A 24050-nucleotide genomic window follows, 5' to 3' on the forward strand; every position below is an offset into this window, starting at 1 on the left:
ACGAAAACCGCTTTTCCGGGCAGTTTGGCCCCGCTCGCGACCCGTAGCGGAGCGCTGTGACACCGTACGCGCGGTCGGTTATCTCTGCGCAGCAGGCGGGAGCCGCCATCGCGCATGCGCAGGCGGACGCGGAGCTGCGTCGCCGCGGTGGGAGCCGCAACGCGCATGCGCTGCGGGGGCAGGGGTGGGGTGCGCGTGCGCAGTTGGCGGCGGGGCGGGCGGGGGCGTGCCGCGGGGCGGGGCGCGCATGGCGGCGGCCGCGGCCCCGCGCCATGTTGCGGTGGCTGGTCGCGGTGCTTGCCCGYGCGTGCCTTGGCTCCCGGGGCGGCGCCATGTTCTACGCGGTGCGCCGCGGACGGCGCACGGGCGTCTTCCGCACGTGGTAAGGGAGGGCTCGGGCCGCCGCCACCGGGGCCGCGCGGGAGTGGCAGCCGCTGCCCGCCGCTCACCCGCCGCCTGTGTTGCAGGGCGGAGTGTCAGGAGCAGGTGAACAGGTTCCCCGCCGCCAGCTTCAAGAAATTCGCCACCGAGAAGGAGGCCTGGGCCTTCGTGGGCGCCGGCCCCGCGGCGCTGCCGCCGCGGCCCGCAGGTAGCGCCTCCTCCCTTCCCGTCGCCTCCGCCCCGCTGCCGGTTACCGGGGGAAGCGGGTAGGGAGGGGGCTGCCGGCGCGGCTGCCTCCGCTCCTCCGGCTTGTTCGCAGCTGCGGGGGTGGCGGCACCCGCCTGTTGCAGCTTCAATGCGTTTGCTTCTACCAGGGCGCAGCGGTGGCCTTGGCATCCCGGCAGAGCTGTGAATGTGCATGGGCAATGAAAACAGCCCTCTAAAGACCTGCAGGGTCTTGCTTGTAGCATGTCTCTACCTTATGAAGGCTTGTAACGTATGTGGCTTAACTGGAATCTCACTTAGAACTAAGAAGGGCTTGTGTTTACATGTGTGTTTTTCCTACGGTACTTTTGGGTGCTGTAGGAGAGCATCAAATGTAGCAGGTTTGGATTATTAAGGAGAAACRTTAACATTAACTCCTTAAATAGTGTTTTTCAGAATAAAACTGAACWCTTATGTATAACTTGACTTTTCTTCTCTGTCTTAAGAGACACAAGGTCCTGCAACCATAACACAGGAAAATGCCAGCTGCAGAGGGGAGGCAGAAAGTGACTTCCTATGTGGCAGTCAGTGCAAGAGGCCATATGAGCAGTCTACATCTGAGGAACATGGCCCAAAACGCATAAAACCTGATGAAACGTGCACAGTGCCCACGGTCAGTGAAGATCAATTTTCATACATGGGTGAGCTCTCTTATTATTTGTGTTATTTTTATTTTTGGAGGTTSCTCCTGTTCTTGATAATTACAAGAGTAAATAGCGAAGGACTTTTAGAGAGAGTTGATGAGATTGGATGCACCAGTGTCACAGTGTTTGTTTTCAAAATGGAAATTTGAGACATCTTCACTTTCTTTTTTATCAACATGWTATTAGTTGCTTTCAGTTGTTTCTGCATGTAGGTTAGTGTGGTCAGTATAGATGTGTTTTATGTCCAACTTGATTAAAGAGCTGGTGGGAAGATACAGGTGTAGCTGGTAAGCCTGGTCTTGACTGAAGAAAGAGGGAGCTGTAGTGAGAATATGGAGCTCCAGGCAGACATGATGTTTGAGGCTGCAGCTTGGGAGCTGCAGTGGAGTGGATGAAGCTGCAGTCAAGTTTCTGGTGTCATGCTTTACTATATGGCTTCTCAGATAACACTTTGAAGCGCTCTTTGTAGAAGGATGTCTTGGGGCTTACTCTACATACAGACTTTTCTATGTTGCTTTGGGGCTGCATCTTTGCAGAACTACTTGAACTTCTGATTATCTTTTGTAGGTGACTTTGCAGTTGTGTATACGGATGGTTGCTGCTCAAGTAATGGGCGTAATAGGGCACGTGCTGGAATAGGTGTCTACTGGGGACCAGGCCACCCTTTGTAAGTAACTGTATGACTTAATCATTTTAAAAAGGGACATACACTAATCTTTGTTTTGTGTCTGACTTAAAACAGCAGCTTTCTTTTGAGAATGCAACCCCACTATTGAATCTCCTCTTAGTACTGTGAGAATGAGTTGCTAAGAATGACAGAAATCAGCTTCTCTAGGACATAAGAATGTAAGAGAAATCAATTGGAAATAACATTTTTGGGGGGATGAAGTTATAATCCAGTAGATACAAAAAGCCTTAAAATAATTCTAGATGTACACAGAAGGCAATAAAGGTAACTGCCTTTTGACAGTAGGTCCAAAAATGTTTGTCGCACTCTTTAGACTTAAGCTACAACTAGAATCTCCATCCCTCTTCCGTTATCAAAAAAAGCTCCTGTCTTTATATTTTTCTGAAGAGCAGTGATTTGTGCACTACTAGGGACGCTTTGAATAACTGACATATTTGTTTCATGATCTCAGAAATACCAGTGAAAGGCTTCCTGGACGGCAGACTAATCAAAGAGCTGAAATACATGTAAGTAGCAAACATCATGRAACGCCTCCGTTTGTGGAACAGAACGGTGAGCTCACAGCTGTCCCGACTCTAGCCTTCAGAAACCAGTTACAGAGCCGTGAGAGGAGTATGCAGTTAGAGTTATGGCCTGAAACAGATGCCCGTCTTCAGGTTTTGTTGATCCTTACTGGATTTGGAGGAGTAATAACTCCCATCTTGAGAACTTTCCAGATGTCATCAGGCCAATCATAACTATTTACCTTGCATTAAGAAAGTCTGGTTCTCAAATCTCTACAGTGTGTCCAGTGTTTGCAACGTGCTTGTCTCAGATTTTAGAGTGAGAGCTGTTAATGCTGGTTAATAGGAGATTTCATTGCTTTTGTCATCAGTGGTTTCCTTTCTTAGCTAAGGAGGACAAACTGCCATGGGCTCACAGGAGTAATTTCCGTTTCTGCGGTTGGCAACAGCAAATTTAATCTCATGTTTTGCTATTGGCAGCAGCAAGTTTAATCTCACCATTATTATCCTAGCTCTGGTACTGTTGCTGCCGTGCATTGGGTGTTTGGAGGTAAAACAGAATGGGGAACTGKTCTGTTTTTTTAAATAAACATTGGGGCAGAGGGGGAGTTCCGTTCAGTGAGGGACAGGCAAAGTGATGGGGGTGTGTCTGACTTATCACTGGAGAGCTKCTTAGCTCTCCACACAGACTTAACTTTTCCTAGCTTTTAAAACACTTCTTGGCAGCAAAAAAGAGAAACCTTTTAGGTATGGCTAAGTGCTGGGGTGAACTCTTGCTCTCCAGAGCTTAAGCTTAAGTGGCTAAAACCTTCTGTGCAGTTGCTAGACCCTTGCATAGTTAATCTTTTGGGCAGAAAGCTGCTCCTGCACTCCTGAATTGAAGATTAGAACTTTCTTCCTCTGCTGATGAAACTTAAGTGGCTTTCTGTTTGTTTTTGCCATGCAGATGACCACTTAATTTGGGGAATCTCTGCGCTAAAGCTTGCTGGTACTTGCTGATGGAGAAACTACAATAGCATTCTCTGTCATTCTKATGTATTAGCATAGGTATTTTTTGGTATTTTGACTGTATCTGTCCAAAAGCCTGTTCTGAACTGTGATTCTGTTGAAATATTCTTAAGGCAGCCTGCAAAGCAATAGAGCAAGCAAAGAGTCAAAACATCAAGAAACTAATTATCTACACTGATAGCAAGTTCACTATTAATGGTAAGTTGATGATTTTATTTTTCCTGATTTTTAATCGCACAGCACGCACAGCTTCATTATGTAAGGGCCACAGAATGTGCTGGGAACTGGAGTGAGGCATATAAGGAAGAGAATGCCAAACTTGCTTCAGTGCTCATGACTGTTTGGGGAAAAACTTCCAAAATATTGTTGGGGTTACTTTGGTGAATGAAGTAATTACAGAAATGCTTTAGTTGCCTCTGCCGTTATCTGCTGTAACATTGTTTCAGCTGTTGTCAATGTGATAGATGGTGCCTGCAAAAACGTTGCTGTTMTGTGCTTTACTAAAGATGACCAGGAGAGTACTCAGAAGTTGCCGTAGTAGCTCTGGTTGTCTTAATAGGCAAACCTGAAGTCTTTATACCATCATACACCTAGAATGTGCTTCCAAGCTTTCAGGCTGTGTGGAGGTGTATGCACGGTTTGTGTTTAAGGYTTCACCTGCATTCAAAGATGTGGAGAACGTATTTTTATTTTCCAGAGATCCCCCTTCATCTAGGTAGTGAGACTTAATGTCTGAATAAAACTGATTCTCCTTTCAATCTGTAAATATTGCTTCTCCTTTTCCCTACAGCCTCAGATTTCATTTCTGTGATGCTGCTGAAACACATAAGTATCTCACTCTGTTTCACATTTTGACAAAAGATATGCCTGTATAACTTGTTTATATAGGTGATTTTGGAGCATTTGAGTTTACTATTAAGCAAAAACTTTGTGGAACTCTTCATCTAAAACTAAAATTTACTTTTTTTCCCCACTTCTGTTGTGGAATGTCAGCATCTTAATCCTAGGATTAAATTCTTACAGGTGCGAACATTGAACGTTACCATGATTGAATGTAATCATGAATGTTGCTAACAAAGTAACTGAATGACTTAAAAATTGTACCTCTTTTATTTTTCTCCAAACAAAAAGGTATTCTGCTCTTTTAAAAACTCCTAATTTGTGAAAATAGAGGAGCAGGAAGAAAGAATGGATTTTTTCCTTTATTCGGGTGACTTATACATAGCAGGAAAGTAAAATATGTTTTGAAGCAATCTGATGCCAGCTTAACTAGTTATGCCTTGGAAAAGACACCAAGTTATTATGTAGGGAGAACCAATTTCTGGCCAAGGAAAGACTTGCTGAAGCTGTCTTGTTTCAAATTCCTCTAGCTTGTGTGTGGAAGAAGCTTTTTAATAGGTTGCTAAGTGGAAAGTACCAGGGATACATAAGCTACAAACAGGAGGACAGAGCACAGCAGAGGAGGGGACAGTAAACGTTCAGAGTTTCAGAGACTGTTTCGTAAATCTTCCAGAGGAGGAGCTTATTTTCCCTAAAAGACTTGAGCATAGCATTTTCTGCAGGAGCAGGATATGTGTTTTTCAGAATGTTTCTAGCACAGACTAAAGGGAGGATTAAATAGAAGAACCYCTATTCATGGGGACCTCATGCTCACGGCTGGGTGTCACATGCTAATCAGTGGAATCCACTTGTTTAATTTGTGCCAAAATACAAGTTGTCCAAAGCAGTATGCRGGGAAGAAACATCTTTGCAGTTGTTTGCTCTGTGGGAGAAAAGTCCCTTGCATTTATTGTTCTGTAAAACTGGTGTTACAAAGGAGGAAAACTTGTTATGTTGGATAAAATTCCAGTTACCCTTTGGTATAAATGAGGAGAATAAGAATCTGAGTGCAGTCTCTTTTTTGTATGCAAGTTAGTTTTGTATACAAGGGGTACATATCAACAAATCTTGATATGCAGAAATAGGATTATATATATAAAAAATGTAATATAGTGTGCTTATGTATTTTCCTGAAATATCCTGTTGAATATGCAGAAGCCATAGGACATCGCTCTTATTTTGTGTGTGTGTGTGTGTGTGTGTGTGTTTTTGTGTCTGTCTGTCTTTGACCTCTATAAGTAGAGCTTTTCAGCTCTCATTTAGATTAGGAGGCCAGCAGAAAAACCTTTCATTTCAGTTCAGTGATGTTTGTGAGATGATTTTGTGCAATGTCTACCTAGTCTTTAAAAAAATAAATGTCTGTATAGGAAAATATTGCCAGATATTCAAGTAATGTTGCAAAAATACAATCCTGAAGTAGAGAGCTAGACAAGAAAGTTCTGTCTTGTGTTTGCCCGTGATTTTGTACGCATTTATTGTCTTTATAGAGGAAGATTGTTCTGAATGGTTGTTCACTCTGGCTTGGTTCATGCTGGCTTCTTCCACAGTGTCATTTAGGGTAAAACTCCATTTGTGCAGGTATCACAAGTTGGGTCGACAACTGGAAAACAAATGGCTGGAGAACAAGCTCAGGAGGAAGTGTGATAAATAAAGAAGATTTTGAAAGACTTGATAGACTGTCAAAAAACATAGAGATCCAGTGGGTAAGCACCTCCCTTATTCTTAATGACTCCTTAAGCTTTCTTCTTTGTTATGACCATAGTTCAAGGACTTTAGAATTGTGTAGAGCATAATGTTGTTGTACATCCTTAAATATGAAGTTGCCTGTTTTGTGCAAAACAAGTAAGTTTATTAGTTAAATATAAGCAAGTCTCTTGCAACCACTATTGCATTATTGAAAGYAATTGTTTATATTTGTTGGCTGTCCTTTGTTACTTCTTGGAAAATGCATTGCCATTATTTTTAGTTTGCTTGAACTGTTAATAGGAAAAATTGCTATTCCCAAAAATCTGCATTTTAAACATATCGCCTGAGTTGTGGCTTAAATTCTGGATTTGCATTTCAGAATTCTTTATATGTTGGTTCTTTAGTGCAACTTGGTCAAATTAATTCTTCAAACTGGAGATAACTGGAGAGTATAACCACAAATAAGCAAATTCTAGTTTCCTGTATTGCAATTTTGCTCCCCCTTCCTCTCCTCCCCCAAGAAAGTTGGGCATAAAAGGTGTTTTAAAATACCCATTTTTAATTTTCARTTGTTTAGCTCTCTAGTAAAGAGCTAAAAGAACATCTCTGTTGGTATTCCTGATGAAACATATTTTTGTAACCTCTAATTTCACTGCTAAATATTGTAGGTGGATGTTGTCCAAATTTGAATATAGCCAAAGTATTGAATCTAGAAGCAAATCTCTGTACCATGATCTTAATTGTTAATAATGTTACATTTATTTGGCTTCTGCTTTAGTCGATGGAAAGTGGATGGGTCTTTTTTCACACCCTCTTAACTTGCACTTTTCCTGGGGGAAATCTATTGCAAATATTTTTGTGTATGTTGCTCTGTGTTCTGGATTTGGCCGTCATATCTTAAAGACTGACTTAATTTTATGTTGCTSTTCCTGTTATCTGTTAGGTAAAACTGTAAAAATCTAAGGCCAAAGTTCAGGGGCTCCTAAGACAGCTCTCATGTAAAAGAAAATTAACTACTCATTACATCTGAATCAGTGGAGCAGCGCTTGGGCACTTCTTTTTGGTCACGTGCTCCCTGTGGTTCTTCCTCTGTGCTCCAGGAAGGCTGTGTGGGTGGAGGGGCATCAGCAGGTGGAACGTTGTCCATTAAAGAAAACAATCAAATGCAGCAAGACATTAGCCTGAACTGTGTGCGCACTGTCTGAGGGCCAGATGGTCAACATCTGTTTTGGGGTTTGGTGAAAATTACCAGAAACGCTACTGTTAGGTGTAGTATTGGGTTATAGCAGATATAGCAGTGGGATTTTTTTATTAAAAAAAAAAAAAAAAAAGAAAAAAAAAAAAGAAGGTTTGGGGGTGCTGTAGCAGTTTCCTTGATGTGAGGGGTATTTTCTTCTTGTTTGCATCTTGACATCTCTAAGCTGTAGTCTCAAAATTATTATGTGTAAACCATAGTGTCCTGAGGGGCTGTTGTTGGTCCTGGTGGCCCGGAGGTGTCTGTGTCTCGGTCACAGAAGGCAGAGGGTTTCTCTCTCACCCCACTGCAAGTGGGAACCTGCTCTTGAGCCGGCGGGTCTGAGTCTCGCTGCTCTCCCCTCAGAGGCTGGGTTAGGTGGCTCCTCGCCTGGTTCATACTCCTCGTGAAGCTCTTCACAATTTGGCACGGCTATTCTCTTAGTTACAGAAAGGTTGTAAGTGTCACTGGGAAGGGCACCTAAGGAGTGAATGGGAGGAGAYTGCTGCTCTAAGAAGCACTTACCCACTATACGATGAAGTGGCTTTTTTCCCCCATTTTGTCTTGGTTTCTTGTATGTATAACACTGCTAGACTCTTGTTTTAACAGATGCATATTCCTGGTCATGCTGGATTCCGAGGAAATGARGAAGCCGATAGACTGGCAAGAGAAGGAGCAGGCAAACAGAAATTGTGACACRTCGGGGCTAGAGACTGTTGCAGTCGGAGGAGAGGACTAACACCATTCGACCTGTTGTCATTGTTTGAGTTGAACTTCGAACTGTATTTCTATGTGGCCTGTGGCTTTAAACATACACCAACTTATGAAAAAAAACGTGTATTTTCTTTCTGTTGCGTTTGTTTTAGCATCAAATCAGTATTTAGGTAACGGCATACAGAGTTTGGCTTTTTCCCCCATCTTACTGAAGCGCTGCTGTCAATGTTTTTTAGCTGTCTCATATAGACTTGAATTCACTATATATGAGACCTCTGATGAGATTAATATTAAAGTGTTATCCTGATTTGTGTTTTGTATTTCCCTTTTTGTGAAATAAATTATTTTTTTGTACGGAAGTATCATTAATAGCCCCAAGAAAAAGTGTGGATGGGGCTGGATACAGGGGGTGGGGGAGGGAGAGATCAGTGACCCAGGAACTGTTAACGTGTTAACTGTTAACGTGGAGTAGCTTCAGAAGTAGCCTCGTCACATTGACACGAGGCTCACGCTATCTCCAGTTCTGGCACCTGTAGGTGTTTCTATCATGYTGCAAACTAGCACCAACAAACTAAAAGGGTGGTCACAAAAAAAAGCACTAGAACACACTTTTTTTCTTTTCTTTTTTTTTTTTTTTTTACTACTTTTCCTGAGACTGCTTAACTTTCCAAGCTCTTTATTCATCTTTCCAATAACTTGTTTTTTTTTCCTGTATCCTGCTTCCCGTTAGCCGTACTGAATTGCCCTTCCCTGTTCTCCCATGGTCTGCTTTATCTGAAATGGAACCAGGAGCTGGATCAGCTTCTGCAGATCTGCTGTGTAGGGTCGATGCAGTTTCTGCTGTCCAAAATTGGATTAATGGAATGGTTCCTGTGTGCTTGAAGAGCAAACAGCTTGAACTACTGACAGCTTTGTTTTTATAGATACCTAGTTAGTCATTGTTAACAAGTCTGGCATGTTAACCTTTGTCTACTTTTTTTGGTAAGGCATTTAATAACACTTTCTAGTGGTATTAAAGCTAGAAGACTTTTTATTATTTTAATAGGAGAGCTGAAGCTTGATTTATTACTAGTTCTCTATCTTTGTATTCCAGTTGCTTTCTTGAGCAGGAGTGTGTGCTCTTGTCTATTCAGAGCCACATGAATTAATGGACATAGCAAAGTGGGTGGCTGCTAGTTAAGGGGTGAGCGGCTTTTGTCTTCTGTATAAAACTGCACTATAAAACTAATATAGGAAGGAGCRTGGTGGTTATGTTTTGCTCTTTCATCTACTTTATTTTTTAAGAACCGATTTGAAGGAAACTATCCGGCCTTCTCTCATCAAATGTCTAGCTAAAGCAAAGGGTGCAAGTGAGCTAAGCAGTGTGGTAGGAAGGTGGCAGCTCTGTGGGCCTGTGTTCAGGAAAGCAGTAGCTTTGAAAAAGGTGGTAGATAATGAGGGATAATCCTAAAGGCAGGTTAGGAACYGAACCGCCTGCAGAACTCCTGGATGTGGAAACTGGGAAGCTGGGAGAAGAAACTTGTACAAACCTTCACCATCTCCGTGCTGGGTATTTGGAGTAGAAGAAAGGCGAGAGTTGTGGAATGGGGAGTGTTTAAAGGAGGGAAAGGGAAGGGTTTCTCAGCAGGGCTGAAGGGAGCCCTGGGAAACCAAAGGGACCGGGCGCTCCGGAGGCGCCTCCCGTTCCGCAGGCGGGTCCGGCTGCGCTGCAGGACTCCAGTGTGGCCTGTGTGCCTGCACGCTCAGAGCGGGTAACCAGCGCTGCTGAGGCACYGAACATGAGGCGTTAGGGTAATAATCGGTAGTACTTCTAAGAAGCCATGAGGGGGCAAGACTGGGTGTCTGTCTGTCTGGCCCTAAACGTTAAAAACTAACCCTGTTGCCTCATGTACAGTTTCTCGCACAACCCTCTAAGCTCAAAGCAGCCTGAACGTGGTCCGTGAGGCAGAGCAGAGGGATAAATCCGCTGAAAGTGCCGGAAAAGCGTGAGGAGAAGCCGCAGGGCCGCCCGCCGCCCCGCTCCGCCCCCGCGGCCGCCGCCATGGTGCAGGCCTGGTACATGGACGAGAGTGCGGACGACCAGCGCGCCCCGCACCGCCTGCGCCCCAACCGCGCCGTGGGCCTGGAGCAGCTGCGCCGCCTCGGCGTGCGCTACCGACAGGTACCRCCCGGGACCGACAGGTACTGCCCGGTACCGCCCGGGGCCTGCGGGCCCGGCCGCGGGAGGGCTCCGGTGCGGCCGAGCGGCGCCCGTAACGCGGCCTTAGGGAGCCTTTGGTGCTGCCCTCGGGTACCAGCGGCGCTCCCGCCCTCGGCGTGTGGCCCCCAGCACCCAGCAAAAAGTTACTTGTGTCCAGAACAACTTTATTAAGTTCTGCAGTAACTGCTGGAGTCCCCAGGGGGTCACTCCTAATTTTCCCGTGTTCATTGCGGCTGCTGTCCCCTGCCCCGAATAAATCCGTGTCCTTGGAAGCTGCTCCTGCCACGTGAAAAAGCAGGAGTGGAAGCGACTGGTCCCGGCCGCCACATTTCTGCTGGTGTTCCCCAGCTCAGGAAACCGGGATGTGGCAGCAGCGGGAAGGGCTTCCAGATGAGGGGCTCTGGGTGTATGTTAATATAATGTATGTGATGTAATAATGGGATATATGTAAAGTTAAATGTAATGAATCAGTCTCTTGAGTGATAGAGCATGGGAGCAGTGCATAAGGGGCAGGTTAAACGTCGGCAACAGCAAGGCCTTCGAGAAGCCCACGCTGATGTTGACAGCTCCAGTTTGTATCACCCCTCATTTTTCTYGTTAGACTACATGATAATCGGGTAGTAGCTCTGCAGGATTCATATCCAGCACGCTTGGGGTCAYGAATGTATAACATCCAGTTTGAGGTATTTACGCACTAAATACCCCAAACTGAACTTTGTCTTGGAAGCTGGTGGCACAAGGCCTGTGTACCTATAGGGAGCGACCCTAACTGTCCCTTTGGGTCATTTGCCTCTCCCTTGACACTTGGGGTAACTGCAGCTTTTCCACATTAGTTTCTTGAATTGTCATAAACACCAAATGCATTTTTTTTATGCCTGTTTTTAGCTGGATGCTGATAACTATGAGACAGATCCACGTCTGAAAGAGATTCGGGAAGCAGAAAATTATTCTTGGATGGATATAATAACTATACAAAAAGACAAGCTTCCGAATTACGAAGAAAAGGTAYCCAGGTCGCTGCTTTGGGAGGAGGATTTGAGCTCTGAGGTCAACCACTACAGTGTGCAGCCAGCCTCTTGCACACGCACGTATACCCAGCCTCTTGCACACACACTATACCCAGCCTCTTACACATACACRTATGCCCTGCTCTTCAGAGACAAGATTTTTTTCCCTATTTAAAATACATCCCATGCTGATGTCCTTATCTTTCAAAAGACAGTTTTGTTATTATTTTTAAAWTAGGAGAGCATGGGCCTTTTGCTTTTGTAGATTGCCTTCAGAGACTTTTAGGGTAGTTTCCCTAACTATGTGTCCCATTGAAGCTACAGCAGAACCCCACGGATCCTGCCCTGTCCGAGAACCCCGTCCGGGTGAAGGTCAGCAGGTGTTGTCAGCTGAAAGGCTGAAGGCTGAAAAGATCCATTAGCCAAAGAATGCTTTAGAGTCGGACTGCTTAAAAGAGGCATCTTTGCAAAAATGCAGATTTACATCAAGGATGTAAATTTACATATGGGGAACACATTCCCTTAGCAATTTCCTTTTTTTTTTAGTCTTTTTTTATCCTTTTTTTTTTTTTTTTTTTTTTTTTTTTTCTCTTCCAATCTCATTGTATTTTTTCTGGTTTAAAATTTTTGACAATTTTTGATAAGGTTACCTGAATGGCTTCTATCTAATATGAAAATAGGCCTTCAAAGAGTTGGTCATTGCAGGAGAGTGTGTTGCTGGGCTTGGAATATTAATGGTTGATGTATGGATCATATACTGTTTACAAAATGCCAGAGATGGGCCATGTTTGGCAGTAGTTCATTTTTTGATACAGAAAATGAGGTTTGTTAGCTTGTGGAGCCAGCTTGACCTTCAACAAGCATTAAAAAAAGAGCTTTTCCTCTATCATATTTTTAAATTTCAGGAGAAAAAGGGCACAGAATGGTCAAACTTAACTGCAGAGACCAAATCCAGGGTCGGGAAGCTTTGCCCTCCCCTCCCTCCAGTGGGTTTGAGCATTGCCACGACTCAGAGGGCACTTGTGTGTAGCCAGTCCTTGCTTCTTGTCAGTGACACCCCCCAGAGAAGGTAGGGCAGTATGGCTAGAAGTGTCCTGGGGCTGCATCTGGTCTTGGGTCTGACCACATTGCCCACTTTAACTGAACATTAACATCACCTACTTAAACGACTATGCAGTCAAATGTTTCTATGAGATTTCTTTGCAGCTTTTTTGCCTTCAGCAATTTTAAGAGACGTTTACTATCCGTAGATAAAAACATTTTATGAAGAACATTTGCACTTAGATGACGAAATTCGCTACATCTTAGATGGATCTGGCTATTTTGATGTTCGAGACAAGGATGACAAGTGGATTCGGATTTTCATGGAAAAAGGAGATATGATAACCCTCCCTGCTGGCATATATCACCGATTCACCCTGGATGAGAATGTAGGTATTTGGAGATCACAGTAAGTTCTGATGACAAATACATGTGAATATATTTCATATTTGTCCCRGTGTGCCACAAGACGTGTAGTTAGCACGTCTTCGTTAGCAAACTGTATGAAACAGGAAAAAGGAATTTGAAGAACACTTGGAGTTCTTGGAGCTAGGAGGTGCCGGGCCCAGCGTTGCCCCTGCAGAAGGTGCCCGGCTGTGGGAGGCTGTGGGGCTGGGGCATCACACACGTGGTCGGGCTCTGTGCCCATGAGCCAGCCCTGGGAGGTGGGCAGGGTGCGCGGGGTGCCGTGGGGCAGCACAACCCCACTGGGTGCAGCACAACCCTGCTGTGGGGCAGCACAACCCTGCTGTGGGGCAGCACAACCCCATTGGGTGCAGCACAACCCTGCTGTGGGGCAGCACAACCCCATTGGGCGCAGCACAACCCTGCTGTGGGGCAGCACAACCCCATTGGGTGCAGCACAACCCTGCTGTAAGGCAGTACAACCCCACTGGGTGCAGCACAACCCCTTTGGGTGCAGTGTATGTGTATGGAGAAATGGAGACCCTGTCTTTTAATACCCACTCTTAGAGACTCACAGTGAATCAGCTGCAGTTGCTATTTCTAAGGCTTTCTCTTTATGTGGAGAAAATATAAGGGGATATGGGGTGAGAGTTGGGTAATGATAGGAATTGTGACCTCAACAAGATGCCTTAAATCTCTTCTTAGGGGACTTTGGACTCCAATTCAGAATTGTTGCCTGCAAGTTCCTGCTTAAGTTCTTTATGTACTTCCAGCTACTTTATTTAGGTGCCTGACTTTATTCTTGGCATTGCAAAATACGTAGTGCAAAATCAGTGCATAGGACTGTTCACAAAGCCAGTAGGACCTAAATTTGCAGTGTAGTTAACAGAAGAGAAGAGACCTCCCCACAAGTCGGTAGGTAGAAGACTTCTCCGGGATGTAAAATTCCCTTCTCTGCTTCCACAGCTGGGCACTGTCTGACCAGATTAGCCAGCAGGAGGGGCTCTGACTGCTTCCTTTGGAAGTCTGAAGACCCGTCCCTGTCTGCAGCAGGATTTGGTGGTTGGTTCCTGCATTTCCTATTTGGGCTCTATAGCTCCTGCTCTGTGGCTTCAAGCACTGAATTGGCTTGAATAGTGTAAATGTCATTGCATAACTAAGCAATTGCATAACTAAGCAACAAGGAATTAGATTCCTCATTGCTCAACGTGGTGGATATAGTGATATATCTATACATAAATATAGATATATATATGTATATCTAAAATATGGTATATAAATATACTTTTATTTTGTATACTTTTGTATGGTGCAATATATATATAATATAAGTAAAATATATATATTGCACAATACATAGTGCAAAAAACTTAGCATAAAGCTCTTGTTTTGCTTTGGAGGAGAGGCACTGTCCTTGCCCGGCCGGGAGGCTCTGTGCTCGGCGCACACAGCTTGGTTGCAGCATCTCCCCGTGCAGCAGCCAGGAGCTGGAGAGCAGCACAGAGGGGCAGGTCGCTGGAGCACGTGGAGCTGTCAGGCTRCCCTGAAAGGCTTTGGAGAGCTGCTACAGAGGCGCAAATGAGACCCCAAAMCTCAGAGCTGAGATCCTGCAGGAGGGAGCTCTTGTGTTACTTGTGACTTCTTGTTGTTTGACAGGATTACGTGAAGGCCATGAGGCTGTTTGTTGGAGAGCCAGTCTGGACAGCCTACAACCGGCCAGCCGATCATTTTCCTGCTCGGAAGCAGTACATGAAGTTCTTGGCTGAAGAAGCACAGTAATGGTCTCTGAGAGCTGAGAAGGGCAACAGCCTGAAGCTCTATCGGAATAAATGTAAATGGTGGTTTTTTTCACTGTTTGCACTTGCATATACTGAATCATAGCAATGCAGAATCAGAGAAAAAATTAGGTTGAAAAATCACATGGAGATCATCTAGTCCAATCATCTGCTCAGTGTAGGGGCAACTTCCAAGTTTGAGCAGGTTCCTCAAGGCCTTGTCTAGTTGAGTTTTGAAAGCCTCTGGTTGTGCAGATTGCACAGCTTCTCTGGACACCCACTTTGGTGCTTAACCAAAGGCAAGGTTTATTTTCCTCATGCCCAATGTGAACTCCCTTGCTGCAACCTGTGGTTGCTGCCTCTTGCCCTTTCACTGAATGCCTGAGAAGAGACTCTGTGTCCTCATTTCCTCGAGAAGGAGACTGCACTTCGGTCCCTTCTTGCCTCTCCTCTCCAGGCCAGACAAATCCTTACCTGAACTATCTCCAGTTTAGCTAATGGAGATGTTATTGGTCCCATTTTTGATCCCTGAGGAACGCTGCTCATAACCAGGTTAGAGCTAGACTTGAACCACTGACTAATTAGCAGCTTGATGAGTGAAAACTAGCAGTTTTTCATCCTTTTGGAGTTGACTCCAGCCTGGCTAGAAGGCTGTTCTGGGGCTCTCCAAAGCCTCACTACAGGCAAGGTAAAAGCAGGACTGACCAGCCTGGGGTTCCTCTTTTTGCCGTTCTTGACAATTTAACATTTGCCTTTTTTGCAGTTACTCAGATGTTTCCTCATCACTGTGACCTTTCAAAGATCCTAGCAGCCTTACATTAGCCAGTTGTGTTTACACTTGCTTAAGAATCCATTTTTTATCCTTTTATTTTTCTTTCTTGATATTTCTGGCAGGTAAAATGGGGAGAGATGGGCTATATTAATATTCATTCTGCTCTGAATCCATGCTAATGAAGTACGCAGGACTCTTGTTTTAATTAAAGAAAATAAACTCTCCTTCATTTTTGTCTAAAAATGTTCACAAGACAAATTTGCATACTGGGTATTTTAGTGTGCAGCTTCCCTGATTCTGCCCTGATCTGCAAAACTGGTGTTCTTGCAGTAAAATGTGGAAATTTGCTCTCTTGAGTTATTAATAAAATTACTTCATCTTATGTACGTGTGTGTGTGTGTTATTTTTCCCTTGTCCTAACATTAAGGACATGTTCAACAGCAGTATTGCTGTAATTGTTAATCATCTTTTAAGCTTTTACTCCTTTTTCCAATACTTGTTTATTTTGGGCCTGTTCAGCCTGGAGAAGAGGAGGCTGAGGGGGGACCTGATCAGTGTCTATAAATACCTCAAGGGAGGCAGTGAGGAGGAGGGGCCGGCCTCTTTTCAGTGGTGGCCAGCGATAGGACTAGAGGGAACGGCCRCAAACTGARGCACCAAAAGTTCCACAGGAACTTAAGGAAAAATGTCTTAACAGTGAAGGTGACAGAGCCCTGGAACAGGCTGCCCAGAGAGGTTGTGGAGTCTCCKTCTCTGGAGATCTTCCAAACCTGCTTTGACGCAGCCCTGTGCCACGTGCTCTAGGTGACCCTGTGTGWGCAGGGGGGGTTGGACTCGATGATCTCTAGAGGTCCCTTCTAACCCTAAGGATTCTATAACACTGGACAAAGCATTTACAGTGCCTCAGTTTCTAAACTTTAAAATAGAGGTAGGYAGACCTCGGTTTGCTGGCTCAGTTACACAGTATGTGCTACCCCTTGGCACAGGACACAGGAATGGGGGTTTGGACCATGAATTTGCTTTTTGCACTGACACTATATGTCAGCGGGGCACATACATGGTCACTCCCTCCAACTTCTAATGTGTGAGGAGAACAGAGATTCTCTCCTGACTAGAGCTTGCGTGGCAGCTTAAGCTCCATGCAGTAAATACCAACTCCTATTTTGCAGCTCTCAAAACGAACCTGGACCTTGGAAGAAGTTGGAGTTTAYGGAAAAAGTTGGGGTTTACGGAAATATTTATAAGGGAGTGGGCCGATCAGATGGATTGAACTTGCCCACGGCGCTTCCTCTGTGCATGGGAGAATTTTCCTGCCAGAGCCAGCGTTTCCCTGGTCCTGGCAGCGCTCCCTGAGCCTCCTTTGCACTGGGGCATCCTCCTCCCGCCATGAACTGCTGAGATTTTTCAAAGAAAAGCGGCAGGAATAATCTTGCCTGTGGAAGATTTATTTCTCTGGCTTATATGCCCCCCGCAAGTGGTACTGCAGAATGGAAAGTAGAAAGACTGCTGTCCCCTAGTGCTGGTATTAGTCCCTGGCATCCAGCCTAATTCATCTCCCTGCTTTATTTTCCTTTCCAACAGGAGTTGATGGAGTCTGATTATTTCTCCTCATCCCTCTTATGGGCCTTTCTGTCTTGATTTGCTCTTCCTTGCTCCCTCTGCAGAGGAGAGCAGTGGAAGCAGCGGAGCGAGATCTTAAGAACTGCATTTATGGCCCAGTCAGCCCCTGGCAGACGGCGGGAGCTACTGGAAGGAGAGAGCAGGTAATGAAGGCTCCTCTGGAGAGATTTACAGTGTGGAGGTGAAGATGAGGGGATAAATAGTAAAGAAGCTGTCCATAGCAATGGCTTTCAACAGTGTGACCTCAGAAACAAAACGGAGCCACCTTGTTTTGTTGTCTCGGAGGAGGAATATACGTGCCAGGCCCAGCAGCCATCCCTGGGCTGTCACGGGTAACACACGACAGCAGCGCTGAGCACCGTTCCTCACTTTCATGGCACGATGCGTTCTGCTGCTGCGAAGTGGCGGCGGCCGCGGGCTCTGCCCTCTTAAACACAGCACCTCTGCGCCCTGGGTGTCCTTGGCAGGCTGAAAGCTTCGCTCTCGGGAGGTATTTTTGCCAGCTGGGGACAAAGGCAATTTGGGGCCTGTACCCTGATTCTGCAGCTGTGAAGTTTGCATGGGAGGTTACTGATGGACAGAAAAATATTAATAGTAAACATTTATTCTGAATATAGAGAGGAAGGAGCAAGAACATACWGTTATTTCAGATGAAAAATGCAGTTTATTTTCATTGCCACTTTTTGCCTTTTGTTTTGTTTTGTTTTTGCACAGGTCTGAAAGTGAGAAGTGAATTTTTGTTGTCGTTATTTCAAAAACATGAGCCTGTTTTACTGCAGCTAGTAGAAGTCTTGGTGCATTCATGAAATATTTAAATTTATATAAGCAACACCAGAAACACCATGTTGTCAGCTTTAACCCAGATAGCGGGAATTCTTCGAACCCTCCTAGAATTAGGTTTTCATGGTGTTGAGTCACGTGGTTCGAAGACAGCTTTTTAGTATCTATATATCACTTCTCACATTAACCAATTTTTTCCTAGCACATAGAAGTGACACATAGATGTGTTTCCTGTGACCAGYTTGAGAGATTGTGGATTTGTCTGCAGCTTGTCTGGATGCTCCGTGGGCATTTGCTGAAGTTAGGTGAGCAGGGAGGGCTGACAAAATCCCTGACCCTTCCCTCCTTGTCCCTGCCCTCCTTGTCTTTATGTGTTCCCTGCTCTGGGGCAGGTATCCCTCAAGGAGAGGTCACTCAGAGAAGCTGGATATTTTAACACTAAGCCATTTCACAACCAGGGAACAGAACTAATAACCACTACATCAGGCAAGCAGGCATACTAGGGAGTACATCACTTACTCCCTAGTGTGCAGGGAGTAAATAAGTGCCTCTAAGTGAGATCTGGGGCTCCCTGCGAGGAAATGCTGATGGAAAGGGTTGTCTCACCCTCAGCTGCACAGACACTTCCTTCCCTCGCTCCTACTAGGCAGAGGGGTATAAACACAGGCCTCCTTTAGACGTGTGGGGCGTCTTGTTTGCTCCGGGACTTTGGAAATTTCCAGAACATTGAACAGACCTACACACCTTGCTCATCTAGTCCAGCCTTCTGCCAGACCTGTCTCTCAAACAATAAACCCTCATTCGGAATATCTGTCCTGGCCGTGCGCCTGCTTCCGAGCACCGCTCAGGAGGGCACAGTGGGGGGGAGCCCTGTGCTATCCATGCTCGATCCCTCCTCACAGCAAGTGACTCTCAGGCTAATTTCGGTCTCCTGAACGCCAGGGTGCTGCCAATGGCCAGAGACTACCCTGTCTGGGCTCTGCAATCCCAGTGATTTTCCTGACTCTCCCTTCMCTAAAGGGCTCTTAGGTTCTGGGATGTGCTCCCAGGGGCTACCCTTAGCTGATGTTGTAGCGGCCTGCAGCCCACGGGGAGGGCAGCTGCCGAGGAGAGGCAGGAACATGCACCGGGGCCTTGGTGCAAGGAATCCCTCCTTGAGGGAACCTCGGGTGCAGTGCCCATTGTGCACGGGTTTGGGTGGCCTTTGTGGGTCATCTGGGGAGCTTATACGTTATGCTATAGAGCATGGCAAARACCCCAGCTCTGGAGGCCCAAGGCGCTGGTGTTTCCCTGCAGGCTGCCATTCCTGCCCTCACAGCAGCCTTGAGCTGGGGCCCTGGCTCCTCATGTAAGGCAAAGCAGAGCAGGGAACAGTCCTGGAGCTAAGCAGGCAACTCAAGTGAAATAGAGAGCGGGGGAAAAAAAAAGGCAGAGTGCTTGCCGTGCTACACAGCTGTGTCCCAAAGGGCTGTTTTTATCCCTGTGAAGAAACATCTGAAATTTGTTGTCCGTATGAGAGCATCCATAGGTGTCTTCATGGCAAGAAACAGCAGCTGGCTGAGGTGAGCACWGGCCATGGCCCTGCTGGGAGCAGGGCAGAAGGAAAAGCCTCTCTCTGGAGGGCTGCTCGACATGGTGTCCTCAGATGTGGCCTCCCGCTCGTGGGCCATGCCGGAGGACTGGGCCCCCTCGGTGCCAAACCCCGGGGATGGCGTCGGCAGCTCCCAGTGGCAGCACGGGCACTCGGGACTGGCGCTCACCTCCTTGGGCCTCGGCTCCTCCATTTGCCCTCAGCTGCAACCTCGCTGGACAACAGGACCGTTTTGAGACCAAGGCAGCCATTTAATGCTCCCCAAGGCAGCCATTTAATACTCCTCAAGACAGCCATTTAATGCTCCCCAAGGCAGCCATTTAATGCTCCCCAAGACAGCCATTTAATGCTCCCCAAGGCAGCCATTTAATGCTCCCCAAGGCAGCCATTTAATGCTCCCCAAGGCATGTAAGCGTAGGGAGGCAGCTGAGCGACGTTGAGGAATCCGCCTGGTAGCTGAGCAGGGGATTTACACCATGGCAAGTGCACTAGTACCTAATGAGGAGCTATCTGCAAAAAAACACCCAGCGCCAGGACAGGATCGGCTGTTGATCCGGTGCAACCGGGACAAGGCAGCACCCGGACCCCCTCCCCACCCGCCATCTTCTGTTCTTCCCTGACCCTGAGCCTGGGACCATCTCACCCGCCCTTTGCAGGTGCCCAGCTGCCTTGGAAAGCCGCCTCCTGCTCCCACCTGGAAGCTGCTGCTGGAGCTCGTTTGCCTTCAGCACTGCCCGGCTGCTGCTCATCTGCTGAAAGCTCCACGCAGGTCCCTGTACTGTGAAATACCTCATTAGGAGAATACATTTTTTTCCTAATGTTTTATTAATGTAGAAATCAAGGTGGAAAAGGAAGGTAGCAGCATCCTTGGAGCTCGTAATGTAGGTGTGAACTTACGGATAAAAATAGCCTTGTTCTAGCAATGTTGGAGTTTCCCTGGCTTGTGCTCAACACAGCAGCAGCCTAGGCTGCTGTTTCTGCCTACATGGAATAAATCGAGATCCTTACATGATGCTTCAGCCCTGTTTTCATTTATAGCTTAGAYGGAGTGCAAGTCTGAGAGGGAAGGTAAGTTTATTACCATTACTAAATACAACTGGAGATACGTCTGCATAAAATGCCTGCACGTGCCTCCTGGGGAGCATTTAAGAGCCCCAGTTCAAAAACTGAAGCACTGTGAAAATGTCAGTGACCAGCTGGTTGGAGGACACYGGTGTCACCTAAAATTAGGAGGCCGGTACTGGAAACGGCAGTTTGAGGCCTCATTCCTTTTGAGGATCTGGCTCTCCATGCATAAGGTAATTATTTGAATGTCTGAAGCAGAGCTTATTTGCTTCTCTTTTAATAAAAAAAGGAAATTTAAATGCAAAACTTCTGTTCAGGCACATTAAGCTTTAAGACCTGCACACAAGCAGCAGCTCGTTCGGGCTCTGCGTCGCACGGCTCCGTCACAGCCAGATGACACTCGCACGCTGTGTTGTAGAACCCAGCGCTGCCCTCATTTACACCAGGAACCCTCATTAAATTCCATTGAATTCATTGAATTTAACAGCATTGCCTGGCATAATTAATGCTTCCAGGGCAAAATTTGCCCTTAGCTGTAATGCTTTAACTCCATTTAGATGTATACATCTAAATGTATGCATTTAGATGTATAACTGGCAGAGTACAGGAAATTCAAGCACTTAGCTTGTATATATGTTAAATCTAAACCATAAAGTGCTGAAGTGCCATTGCCACTATTCCCTGCCTTTTATAAACAGTTAACAATTTGCATAAATCCAGCAGTGATGATATGCCTTTGCATTTAAATTTTAATTATTCTGCAAGTCTACCAGGATGTCACTTGTTTAATGGCTCAGTGAGCTTGGAGGTCACCCGGTGCAAGCCTCCTCTACTGGAGTTTTTKTCTGCGTAAAAGCTGCTACTAATAAGAATGCAGCAAACACACTGAAACGAGACCTATGCAGCAATACATATGAATTAGAATTTGCAAAAACTTGCAGACCAGGGGATTATGTTTTCAGGKTTTTTTTAATGGTTTCTTGACTCTGAGTAGGATCACAAATTTCTCCTCTTTTTTGACCAGATCAGAGGCTGTCATTTACACATTAAGCGAGTATAAGGCAGAATATACGAGGCATTTTCCTTTTGGATTGCATAGAGCTTTCAGCATGCTGGATGACAGCAAATCACACGATTGTTATTTAGGATTAAAAAAAGACAAATCAGCCTTCCTAAAGGTGTAGCCTGTAGTTGTAGAGGTGAATAATCAGGTAACAACGTAACACAACATCCGACCTTAAGGAAACTGCGCAGGAGTCTCTTTTTTGTTGTATTAATTTACACATCACTGTAAAATGTTCTCAAGCTTTTCCACACCGTGGCAGTGGTTACATAGCAGGGCTTCTCCCTATCCYTAAGAAATCCCAAGCACAAGAAAGGTGAGCTGTTTTGGAGAAAGTATAATGCTAAACTGGTCATACTGGATCAAATCTAAAAAAATACACTGATTTCAAATGAGTTATGACAACTAAAGGAACCCAAGAATTTGTCCAATGACTGTTACACCTAATCTCAAATTACAGCAATATTAAAAGAACTATAAAAGCTCATAAATGGTAAAACAAATTACTAAAAGGAACTACTTTTATTTCACGGTACTTAAATACTCATTAAAGATATGCATGAGCTGTTGAAGCCACTTGAAGCAGGTGGTGCTGAATCTTTCATTTGTCACCGATCAGCAGTGGTACCTGAGGACAAGCCTGCTCGTATGGTTGCTTTTCTTGCACAAGTTTAACTCAGATTCAGCTACGGCATCTGGACGCCAAGCCACAGAAATACTTCTTTTTTCAGTTGATGGGTACATACCAATCCACTGTTTCAGTATACAAGTATAACATACAGAACGAATATAGAATATATCCTGTATTCTGTAGGAATGGATCAAATTCTGTCTCTGCGTAGGAGAAGCTCTAGGCTTAAGACTTTCAGAGCCACCAGCAGTTTTTAGGCACCCTCAATCCTGGACATGTTCAGCTTTCTCCCTGGCTCCCTTCTCTAGCGAGCAACGTGCCACAAGGAGCAGGAACATCCGTCTGCACCAGCAGGGACGCTGCCACAGGCGTGAGGAAGGTGATTTAGGAACTAAAATACACATGTCTGTGTATGAAAGCGAGGGGTCTGCCACCAAGGTGGGAAATAATCCTCGGTCCGGTGACATCAGACTGGCTAGAGGGTGGGAGAGAGGAAAATAGTAATGAAGAAAGGAAGGATTAGTACAGGAATACAGATAAACCCTCCACTGTTATCCTCTGCCTTACACAGCCCAAATGTTTTAATCCGAAAGATTTAGTGGCATCACAGCACCAAAAAAGTGCTGGGATTCCCCTYGGTTTCAGGCAGATGACAGAGGCCTCACAGCATGGGGGCTGGCTTCACTTGAGAGCATAAGATGTTAAATACTCGATTAATTCTTGCCACTTGCTCCCTTCAATAGCTGAATACACAAAGGTACTAAATATTTTGATGTGGGTAAATGAGCGCACAGTCACAGCAGCTGAAGACATGGGCACTCAGAGCTTCATTCCTGTAACACACACACTGATAGCCCATCAATAACTTCTAGCTATCTGATGAAATTAGCTTGTAGCTTTTACTCACGAATTACTGAAAGATTATAGCAATCATCAAGACAAAGTCGGTCAAATGCAATTTAAAACGAATGASAGTAATTGCCTGTTTGTGTATCCTGTAAAGAGGCATAACCAACAGACAGACATAGACTTGCAGGGATGAAGCTGGCTATAGGTCAGCACAAAATCTACACATTGGTGCTCAGGACTGCTAGAGACAACAGAGCTTCTGTAGTAACAGAACCAAATATTCAGAATTGAAGAGATTTTATTTCACATTTACACACTGGCAAGAGTATATACAGATTTAAAAATGAACTTCGCTGGAAAACAATAGTTGGAAATGATCTATCCCAGCTTGAGACACTGCGTGTTAAAGCTGTCGCCCTCTTTGAGGGCCACGGCCTCCAGGAGGGCCTGCTTCTTCTGCATGCTGCGCGACGACTCCAGCTCATACATGGTGGTCAAGTTGAAGAGCACGCTCTCGTGCAGGTAGTGCTGGGGGTCCTGCTGGACCATTCCTTCCAGCTGCCGGAGCGAATCCTTCAGTTTTCCCAGATAAAGAAGGCAAACAGCAGCGTTGTTGTTAGCCTAGAGAAAAATATATAGTAAATATGTAACTGCAGCTATATAACTGTAGAGCTATACAGCTGTAGAACTATATAACTGTAGAACTATATAGATATGTGTTGACAGGAAAAAAAAGGATACATCTGGAGTGAAAACAAATTTACTTTGTCCAGCAAATTACTTTTTTTTGTGTGTGTATGTGTGTGCCCAAGTAACTAAAATATCCTATCAATCTTATATCCCAATCCCTTTTTTTTTTAGGTAATTTTAAGACCTATCTGGTGCCAAAAAGACTTCTAACAGCTGAGTCTCTAAAAGAATCTAAATCATAATATAAATAGTGCAGGACATTACTCAGTTAATTTCAAGTCCATTGAAAAATACTCCAAATGTACAAATGACRAAAGTAGAAGGAGCTAAAAGCTCTTTGTTGATCTCACGTGTACCCCTCTCGCTGAGGTGGCCCTCATCATTYCCCACTAGCTGGTGGGGGGCTCTGTTGAGAGGGACCTGGGAGTTGTGGTGGATGACAAGTTGACCATGAGGCAGCAGTRTGCCCTGGTGGCCAAGAAGGCCAACGGGATCCTGGGGTGCATTAAGGAGAGCATCTCCAGCAGGTCGAGGGAGGTGATCGTCCCCCTGTACACAGC

The 24050-nt window shown here is 45.4% G+C and overlaps 3 protein-coding genes and 1 long non-coding RNA gene across 4 annotated transcripts in view; 3 read left to right on the forward strand and 1 right to left on the reverse strand.

Moving 5' to 3' along the window:
• Positions 1-295: 295 nt before the first annotated feature.
• On the forward strand, positions 296-8271 carry RNASEH1 (ribonuclease H1). Its single transcript, XM_026037095.1, has 8 exons — positions 296-382; positions 468-589; positions 1092-1286; positions 1857-1956; positions 2429-2483; positions 3602-3686; positions 5946-6070; positions 7897-8271. Exons 1-8 carry the CDS (start codon positions 333-335, stop codon positions 7981-7983), a joined length of 819 nt encoding a protein of 272 aa, XP_025892880.1. The 5' UTR covers positions 296-332; the 3' UTR covers positions 7984-8271.
• Positions 8272-9717: 1446 nt separating this feature from the next.
• Positions 9718-9936, forward strand: LOC112945444. The gene is made up of 2 exons (XR_003249012.1): positions 9718-9792; positions 9896-9936. It is a non-coding gene; the product is annotated as an uncharacterized LOC112945444 (long non-coding RNA).
• A 106-nt stretch (positions 9937-10042) lies between these two features.
• On the forward strand, positions 10043-15462 carry ADI1 (acireductone dioxygenase 1). The gene is made up of 4 exons (XM_026037090.1): positions 10043-10162; positions 11087-11206; positions 12459-12638; positions 14311-15462. The coding sequence occupies exons 1-4, from the start codon at positions 10043-10045 to the stop codon at positions 14431-14433; spliced, it is 543 nt and encodes a 180-aa protein (XP_025892875.1). The 3' UTR covers positions 14434-15462.
• Positions 15463-21264: 5802 nt separating this feature from the next.
• Positions 21265-24050, reverse strand: part of TRAPPC12 (trafficking protein particle complex 12) — a 41592-nt gene continuing 38806 nt past the window's right edge. Inside the window, exon 11 of the mRNA XM_026037070.1 lies at positions 21265-23421. Within this exon, the coding sequence (XP_025892855.1) occupies positions 23179-23421 (243 nt within the window). The 3' untranslated portion in view covers positions 21265-23178. The remainder of the gene's footprint in view (positions 23422-24050) is intronic.

The sequence above is a fragment of the Nothoprocta perdicaria genome, unplaced genomic scaffold, assembly GCF_003342845.1.
Source record: "Nothoprocta perdicaria isolate Ctin4 unplaced genomic scaffold, notPer1 scaffold_19, whole genome shotgun sequence".
Lineage (NCBI taxonomy): Eukaryota > Metazoa > Chordata > Aves > Tinamiformes > Tinamidae > Nothoprocta > Nothoprocta perdicaria.